The sequence below is a fragment of the Pomacea canaliculata genome, linkage group LG4 (genome assembly GCF_003073045.1).
Source record: "Pomacea canaliculata isolate SZHN2017 linkage group LG4, ASM307304v1, whole genome shotgun sequence".
In the NCBI taxonomy this organism is placed as follows: domain Eukaryota; kingdom Metazoa; phylum Mollusca; class Gastropoda; order Architaenioglossa; family Ampullariidae; genus Pomacea; species Pomacea canaliculata.
In genome coordinates, this window is record NC_037593.1 from 11963690 (window position 1) to 11973496 (window position 9807).

General features: G+C 37.7%; 1 protein-coding gene across 2 annotated transcripts in view; it reads left to right on the top strand.

The window, feature by feature from the left end:
* LOC112562945 (golgin subfamily A member 6-like protein 7) overlaps nt 1-8834 on the top strand; it is a 20416-nt gene extending 11582 nt beyond the window's left edge. Inside the window, exons 11-14 of one of the 2 annotated variants that reach the window (XR_003098945.1) lie at nt 314-444; nt 745-861; nt 1609-4071; nt 4493-8834. Coding sequence is in view for 1 of the 2 variants with exons in the window: in XM_025236571.1 (XP_025092356.1) it covers nt 314-444; nt 745-861; nt 1609-2559 (1199 nt within the window). In the remaining variant the exon portion in view is untranslated. Of the gene's footprint in view, nt 1-313; nt 445-744; nt 862-1608 lie in introns of both variants that reach the window. The other variant, XM_025236571.1, reaches the window with a different exon arrangement.
* Nucleotides 8835-9807: the final 973 nt, after the last annotated feature.

Consider the following 9807-nt stretch of genomic DNA (forward strand, 5'->3'; position numbering starts at 1 on the left):
GCTAAGGAGACAAGGAAAGAAATTTTGTGTTAATGGACACTAAAAAGAAACTTAGTTTTATTATTTCTACGGAAAAAAGATTGTTAATCTTTTTGTCTTATTCTCCAAGCCAGAAAGAATTATAGGTTTTATGTGGCTATAAAAAGGATTAATGAATGAAATATAGAATAATCAGAGATAATAAAACAACATGGATAATATATTAATTACCATCCAACAAGTTCATGGCAATATTATAAGATTTTAGCGTGTATGTGTGTGTAAATCCACTTGTATTCTAACATGTGTCTTGTTTTTGACATGCTCGGCACAGCATCTGGGCTTGCAGAAGAGCTGGAAGATGGCCAGTATGTTCTCCTGAGAAAATGTGAAGACAGCAGCTATGTTTCCTGCTCTGCCAAACACTTAGCTCGCAAACAGCGCCGAAGCCGAAAGGCATCCATGGTCAGTTACGCCAGTTATATATAAAACAGCCTTATTTTTTGTGACCTTCCTCATCTTTCATCCACTTTATTAAGTTCTTGAGCTTGTTCTATGATTTTCTCTGCGCACAGTCACTTTAAAGTTAATAACATTGCATTGACCTTGTACCGCTCATGATGTCCCCTTCATGAAATGTAAATTAAAACAAAGACATTTTTGTTTAAAAAAAATGTAATATGTTCACATGGAGAATGATGTAGTTTAGCCATTAAATTTGTGTGTGTGATGTATGTCAGAATGACAGAAGAAACTATTTTGCAGGTGAAGCGAATCACTCATACACCAGAAGTACTATCCCAATTTTTAGCTCTCAATCTTAACGCACCTACGACTATGGCCGAGGTGCTTGCTTCTCTGGAGCAGCTGCGGGCAAGAAGGGTAATGCTTTATTGCAACGTTATTTGTCTTTTTCTTATTTTACATATCATCGGCCTTTCCCTTAGCTGTGTTAGTATCCATATACAACGATTAGTGTTCCTTGATTAGTACTATGCCTTGGTAGATATGCTGTAGCCTGATTCTTTTAGCTTCAGCCTTCTAGAGTTTTATTATGGTTGATTACCTGCTGGTCCTTTGCCCTGTACAAAAGGAGGAGTGTGTGCCAAGGGCTCATCTTGATAGATCTAGATGATTCTGTCATTGAATGCCTCAGTTGTTATTTCAGAGGAGGTAACAGTGCCATTTTTCTCACTGGCCTGTCCTTATCAGTTGTTCCAGGATTGATTATTGGTCCACTAATCATTTCACAGCTAACCTCTTTATCTGAAGATTGTTCACCTGGAACTTGGTTGGGGAGGGTCACCTCACTGCCTGTGTGAATGTAATCTGCTCACAGAGTATCCAGATTTACAAAACTCCAATTTATTACTGCATAACACTTGTTCTTCAGCCTGATATAAGCAGTGTGCATTACACTCCACAAACCATCCCTATTCTCTCACCACTTTAGCATGGTTAATTGCAACCTGTTTTGTGCTCCAAAATGATATATTGCAATATGATAAAGATTTTATATTTCTTTGCTTGCCAAGAAACCAGAAATAAAAACAAGATAAAATGTTTGTTTAAAAAAAAAATTCAGGAAGTTTGTGCATTGATTTGTAAGTGCTGTTTTACTTGCTGCAGCTGCATTATGAAAGGGAGGCAGAGGCAAAAAGTGAAACAGAGAGTGCGGTGTATGAGATGTCAAGGCAGGCCAGCCACACAGAGAGCTGCGACGGACAGTCAGAGGCACAGCTCAGTGACCAGGTGATGGAGGAACTGCTGCAGGTTAATGGTTGCTGGCAATCTGCAGAAAATGTTTGCTCACTGAAGCAAGAAGAGGCATCCAGTTCTGGCTGGGTCAATAACCATGCAGAACCAGACATTTTAAAAAATTGCTCCTCTACTAGAGAAGAAGGAGTTACCTTAGACAAGTGTTCTTTCCCATCTCTGCTGGAAACGGTTGCAGATTCTTTCAAAAGCAGCAGAGGACCACTTTTTAAACGGCCTGCCAGCATGTTTTTAGGGGAAGAAATGGATAGTTTTAATGGTGTTACGGATGTTGTGCATCGGCATCTTGCAGGATCTCCAGATTGTGTTGCTACCAGTTTTTCAAAGGCAGCTTGGGATAGCACACCACAGGGTATTCTGTTGGATCATAGAATATCTACTGTTCCTGTTGTTAATGGGGTCAGCAAATGCGATGATGTGATAGAACTCGGGAATGGCTGCCCTACTGTCCAATGGCAGGAAGTTGCTCAAGACATAAGTGACAAGGGATCAGCCTGTCATGAGGAAGATGCAGTGATTCTGACAGGAAATGACTCAAACAGTGGTGGAATAAACAGATCCCAAATGGGATTTTGTAACAACAGCGAGACATACTGTAACATCCCCATTGCTACTGTCAGCCATCCTTCTGATTTCAATGATATCCTGATTGATGGAGCTGAAGTTGCATCTGAACTTGGCAAAGAGTCCGAAATTTGTGTAGCCTTAAACAGCTTGCATCTCAAAGGTGACGGTATGGTTCGAAAAGAGGCAAACTTCACAGACAGGGGCAATAAAAACAAGGATGGGGGAATTTTAATTTAGACTGCCCTAATGGGCACTGCATCACAGTGACATCAGTAAAATGCACCTGCCCACTTCCACTCACACTCCTCTTTGATATTGGTGGCTAATGCTGCCACCTCTGCATTATCATTCACTCTTGTTGTCTCCATAATTATCAGAAAAGGCAGAGCCATCTGACACTGTTAGTGAACTTCGAACTTTGCAAACTGACAGGAACATTTGTGCTTTGACTATACATATGTTCACGCACGCGCAGACATGTACTTATGCACACACAGAGCTTTGCACTGTGACGAACAGGTCTATGAAAAACATGCAATGATTTTGTAGCTACTTTTGAACTACATGTATTGTATCCAACTTCTAATGAATGCAGTCCCTATTTTTTTTTTAAACACACTAAAGATCACATATTTACCAGAATAGTTGAACATCTCTTTTAGCATTTAGTATAATTATGGTTATTTATGAATATTTTTAGTGTGCTATTGATTGGGTGGAGGTGGTGTTGTGACCTCAGCACATGAAATATTGGAAAAGTGTGGCTGTTACATTTTTAATTAAGCATTTCATGTTGACAGGTTGCTTTCAGTGTTTTGAAATATTAACCTGATGACTTATTTATTGATGATAAAAATGAGTGTGATAAAATCCAATTATGAATATATTTACATAAACATTGATTATGAGTAAGCTTATAAGTTTAGTGGAAGAACTAGTTGCAGTGTCCCTCCATTGTGCAACATGTTTCTGGTCAATATGTTGAGTTTCTCAACCTTTTCTGATAACTGCCTGGAAGTTGACTAACATCAGTGGAGCTCAACCTCCTTCTCAGTTCGGCAGAGATTAATTGGAGTTTTTCCCCCCACAGAACTTGGTGAATATCATGTTGATCTTTATGATTCACTTTGTTATTGTATGTTTAAAAGTCAAGGTGGACAAAGCTGAGGTGATCACTCATCTCTTAGGAAAAAAAAGCTGTTTCTGTAGTTTCATTATAAAGTGATATAATGGATGACATCCTTACATTTTTCCTTCGAAAGCTTTGGTCCCTAGAAACGTGTTGGTGTAATAGAATGTTAAATTTTAACTTTTGGAACAGTATTCATATTACATATTATTTCATGATTTTGACATTATGTTTACATGCTGACACATCATTGTACTGGGTGTCTCCCAGGTGTAGTCCAACTATTGATATCCATCACATTTTTAATGGTTTCTTGATTTTCTTATCACTGCCCATGGAAGATTTTTGTGTGGACCTTCTCCAAATAGTGGTTTATGCCTGACAGCACTGTATTGATACTGTTGACTTGAACTGATGGTGATAACACACTTACGTCTTTTTTTAAAAAAATAGAGACTCTTGCATGGTTGTGGAATGCTCTGGGTTCTGCTGTTGAATATAACTCTTTGCAGACTTGCTTTGAGAGATGGAAAATGGTCTTTAAAGAAAGTCAAGGTTTTCTAGAATATAAATTTGATGGCTTACATTATTTGTCAACTTAGAATATTCCATCCTGATTGGTGACTGGTAAGGGAAAGGATGGTCCTCATTTCCAGAGGGTGGTCTTGTGGCGCAGCGGTTAGTGCCTGTCACCAATACAGTGAAGATTGGTTGTCCTGGGTTCAGCTCTCGCCTTAGGCAGGCCATTCTTTCTCTGCATGATGGATCTTTTTACAGGGCTGGCTGCCTTGCTGCAATATAGCCTTAGTTGCTGGCTCAGCATAAAATATCAGTTCCCCCCTTCATTCCCAGACTTCTTGACCTGGCATTGATGATTTTGGCTTGGTTCTGAATAAGAATTCCTATATGTGTGAATCAGAAGTGGAATATTTTGTTCTTCAAAGTTTCACTCTTTGTTTTCTTATTTGGTAACACTAACAGTCCATTGAGTACAGAAAAGATTAATAGAAAAGGAAATGACAGGTTGTGCTTAAAGGATAGATACTGACACTCTTAATCATTTCCATTCAAAATTTTAGATCGCAAAACAAATTACAGTCTAAAACACAGGTTTTGGGCAGTTCACAGAGGCTTATGCAATGGAAAACATAATATTTCTTCAGGAAAAGTAAACCATTTAAAAACAATGTTACTTTCTGTCACGACAGTCTTGTCCGCTTTGCTAAGCTCTTTCTCACTGTACTCATCTTCAGAATTTTAGTGCACAGTACTTCGATTCTAGTGTTTTGATGATTTGACAGCAAAACATGGCAGCATCTTTGTACCACCCCAGATAAGTGCTACAGATGTAATTATAAAGTAGATGATTGTTTTTGTAGCCCAACAGTTTGAGTGGAAATGATTTGGAACATCAGTTTCCATCATTTAAGCTAAGCTTGCCATTTCATGTTCCTTTTCCTTAGAAGAGTCAACAGGTAATCATCTACTCTCTACTCTGCCATCAAATACTCTTTCTTGGTAATGACAAAGGATCAGCCTGTCATAAACAAGATACAGGGGTTCTCACAAGAAGCAAACAAGAGGTGGGTCAAGGTGAAGAGTCTTTAACAGACATCCTAAAAAATTGGCATTCCCAATTTAAATGGGTTTTTTTTCTAGGCTTTTTTGGTGTATTCTTCTCAAATGCCTGCATTATTCCTTTTCCTGTTTTCATTGGATTGTGGTCTATATTCAGATAGCTTTGTACAAGTGTTCCAATCTCATGCTTGACTGTTGTTTGACAGATAGACATGCCAATAAGCAGTTTCGATAACCCTTCTAATAAAATATTTGGGGAAGGGGGGGTATTTTAAGTATAATCTATTTGACAAGCTGAAACTAAACATTGTACTACTTCCTGTCTCATTTTTTTGTTTGCATATTCTGAATGCTTGGGTATTGTGAAAGCATTCATGAGTAAAAACAAACTGTACATTCAGAGATAGGGCATTCTGGAGTTTAAGGAAAAAAACATTTTTATGAAAATGGCATATCACTAGTATAAGCAGATCAGAATGCGCTTTTTTTCAATGTCTGCTCGAAACCATATATGCGAGGTATCAACAGTGCTGGACATGTTATAGTAGCTATTTGGTGGGCCAATAACTTGATCACATATCATGCATTCAAGAGCTCAGCTTTGTTGACAAGAATAATGAATTTGATACATGTTAAGAGATATAATACTGGTTTCTAGATATATAAGATTTGTTTGTGGGATTATTTCTTTATTATGATTGCAAGTATGCTGTTGACTAATCACTTTTCTACTGTTGGCCCAACTGTTGTACAAAAGGTATGTCATTAGCTGAAGTTTTTAGAGAGAATAATGCAGCAGAAAGATTTGATGGGGAACAGAGTTTTGATAATTATGAAGCTAATATTGTTTGCAATAAAAGTAAATGTGAATATCATGTGAATTTGATGAAAGGTGCCCCACGTACAAGTAATGGGGGGATGTTGTTCTGGCTACATTTTCTGGAATTAAACATGTTTTACTTGTTTATAAACTTTTTGCCTATTCAGTCTATTGTTGAAGTTTTGTACTTTTCCAAAATATCGATCTTTAAGCTAGTTTTCTTTCCCCCGTTTTTTTTGTTTTGTTTTGTTTTGAAATGTGGATCCTAATCAGTTGACTTCACTTGATGGTTGATTTGGGAAAAACATGGACATTGTTGGGTGAAATTTGTAAGCAATGTGGACTTTATGGATTTTTTGTTCTTTCCTAGTCTGTTCAGTCATTACAACTTTTCGTACCAGTTTTAGTGTGATGGTGAAATGTAATAGCACTCAAGGGTGAAACTTCTGTCCCTCAACCCACCCTTCCTTTTGCTTTAAAACTATACTTCCTCACAAGAATCAAATTCAGATATGGTACACTAATTTTTTTTGTTTCAAAGTTGGATGTACATTTCATTGACAACCTGTGCCTAGAAAATCCAGTCTGTTTAACTGCCAGTTATATCATCATTGTGTTTCCAGTGTAATTTCTCATAGTCAGATCTCATGGATCTTTTTGTTATGTGATTCAAATAGATTTTTGTTGTCTTCACTATATTCCTAAACAGGCCTGCCTCTTCATAAAAATTTGTTGCAGTTGTAAAGTATGAGTTCTAAATAGGTGAGAGCACAAAGAACGCATCTATGTATACACTTGTGTTTAAGTAAGGTGACCAGACGTCCCGCTTTTGACCTCGTGTCCTGCCTGCTAATTGGGCGGGACGCCCAATGTCCCGCTTTCTGGCTTTCTGGCAAGTCCATCAAATGTCCCGGTTGTCTTTAAAAATCACTTTTTTCAGCGTTCTTTGACGGTGACGAAACCATCATCGGTACGTGTCCCGCTTTCGCCCCCGAAACGTCTGGTCACCTTAGTTTAAGTGTACCTTTGTGTGTTTAGATGTGGTTCAAACATGCATTTGTATGCAATTCTTAAACCTCTTAAAAAATCTCTAACATGATCGTGGGTTTTATTGAATGTGCATAGCAATAATGTCATTTCAAAAGCACTTTTCTTCACATCAGCATTCTGATGCAAGTGTATATGCACTGTTGTACTTTTTTTTGCCATATAAAGTCAGCATCAAACAACTACTGAAGGTTATCATGTACATATTGGCATAGCCTGTATGCAAGCAGGCAAATTCAAGAATTGTTTGTTCTATGAGAACAAGCATGTCCTGATCTTGACAGACTTATGCCCATGTGCTCATGCAAATTGGAGAAAAGTAGTTTTCAATCCTCCACCATAAAACCTATCTCCAACCTCTAAAATTACCAAAACCAGGATCTGTTAGCTTTGGTAATTTTAGAGGTTGGAGATAAGTTTTATGGTGGAGGATTGGAAATATACACTTGAATTAAAGCCACAGTGCTGCATGGAGGTGTGCTGATCCAGTAGCAGTATACAGCTGAATATGGGCTAAGGCAGGAGTGGGGAGGTGTCTCGTTATTCAAAGTTTTACTTAAAAGAAACTATTATTTTGTTTGCAAGGGAACTATGACTTTGCAATTGTATACAGTCCTGGGACTGCTAAAGCAGCAGTGGTGATCCTGATGTTCTTGTAAGTGAAGTTGCTGTTTGCAGTGTGACACACTACATTGTTTGGTAGTTATGAGTGATACATATTTTTTATATGCTGGTGGATGACTTTTTGCAAAGGAACATTTGCGAGGCATCCTTACCAGAGAGGCTTGCTTTTTTTTTCTTCTTGTTATGGGAGTGGGTTGAACTTTTGACTTCATCTGTCACATTTACACCAGAGCTTATCATCCCATATCTCATGCCACTTGTCTATTCCAGAAATTGTGGTGAATGAAGGAAGTATACCACTGGGGATTCCTTTGATCAAATTGACAATGACATTGTGTGGGGAGAGGTGGGTGAATCTTAATGCACTTTTAAGGTTGCTGTTAAATGACCCTTTGGCATACAAGTATGCCATAAATTCCAAGTACTGAATACATATTTATTATGGTATGAAGTTCATATAGAGCAAGAAGTGTCACTTACCCTCAATATTAGTCATCACTTGTTAACTTCTTTAATTATTTGCAACCTTTTGAATTTGACAGAAGTTTTAGGTACTCTTTATTTGGCATTTCTTACCTTTACCACTCCTTACCACTCGCCCTTATTCTGTAGTAAAATTAAATTACTGTGACATCTATAATGGCTTTCAACAGAGACAGTTCTATATATATATCATTATACAAGAATTGTGCAAAGTTGATGACATTGTCATTAAACAGAACATAGTGTGTGATTTTACTAGGGCAAAAATAGTGATGGCATTGATTAAATTATTGGCCTTAAATTAACACACTTCTGGTGTTTACTTACGACTTCATTTCCTTGTTAATTTTGTGGCATTAGGACACACTAAACCACGATGTTATTGTTAGAACATTTTAAACAATATTTGGTGGCAGGGATTCTTAAAGGACGAAATGCAAACTTTTATGTGTGTCATTTTGTTTATGCAGTGCACAAGTTATTTGCCAGTCACAAACTTTATTTTCAGAACTAGTATTTCACAGATCAGAATATACCATTGACTGATAACGACCAAAACAGCTTTTGTTAAGCTGCTTCTGGTACTGTTTTCTGCTGGTAAGAGAACTTTGCTGTGCTAGATGATGTTGTTTGTTGAGTTTGGCTGAAATATGCAGATGGCAACTTGAGTGCTCTTATGTTCTGACAGACTGAAGTGAAGGCTTGTGATGATTCAAGTTTGTATCTGATGCTTACTTAAGTATGTTTGTTGCAGAATACATGGTTGTCTGCTGGTAAAGCACTGTTTCATCATGCATTGTTATAGAACAGGCAATAAATGTGTGAGACATTTTTGTCTTTGAATTTTATTTGACCTCCGAACAACAGGAGTCTGAAGGTTACTGTTCAGATAATTTTTATTTTCAGAGTGTTATAATACAAGTCTGCCTTGCATATCTCCAAACACTACTGCCCTGTTTCACAGTTACAATGAAGATTGGAGGGAAAGTTACTTTACTGATGGCTGTAAATATGTCTGACAATGTCAGTGTAGTTAAAAAAAAAAAATGAGTAATGCTTCTAAAGAAATGAAAACTGCATGCACATTTGAAAGACAATTTACTGTCGTTAGTATCTTTCCCTCATGTCTTTGAAGCAGCTTGTGACATCTCTTATTACACATGTGCTGTCCAACATGCAAAAAAAATTAATGCAATATGCTTTGTATTTAGATACAAATTTTTAACCCTGCAAATAGCACCCTACTATTGAGTCATACACAAATGTTTTTCAATATGGAAAAATACCATTAAGAATGATAACATACACGTACTTGTTCATTGAATGATACCTTCCACCTTTTTGTCAAGAGAGACTGTCTTTGAAATAAGTGGACTGTTTACATCAGTTTGTCAGAAGCAAGATGAATAATGTTAGGAAAAAATATAATTTTCATAGAATGACATTAGCAGGACACCATTCCTCTGCTTGTAGGTTCACTTCACACGCGATTTTCTCAGTTCATGTGTAACAGGAAAGCCTATATAGCATCCGAAGGCGCATTTGCAGTGACCACTAGCCAGCGGGGAAGGAGGGGGAAAGGGGCTGGTCGGGGGGGGGGGATCCCTAGGATGGATGGGACATATCAGCCTCACCTTTCTCTCTTCTAGCCTAAGTCGGAAGAAGTTTTGCACTTATTCAGAGGAAACACAGCAGCTGAATTCAAGGACAACACTTAGGGCTGTGTACACTACTGGGGATTGACGACCTATAGCTTTGTACATACTGTTGCGATTCATGGTTGTGAATATTTCACTTTCTTAAT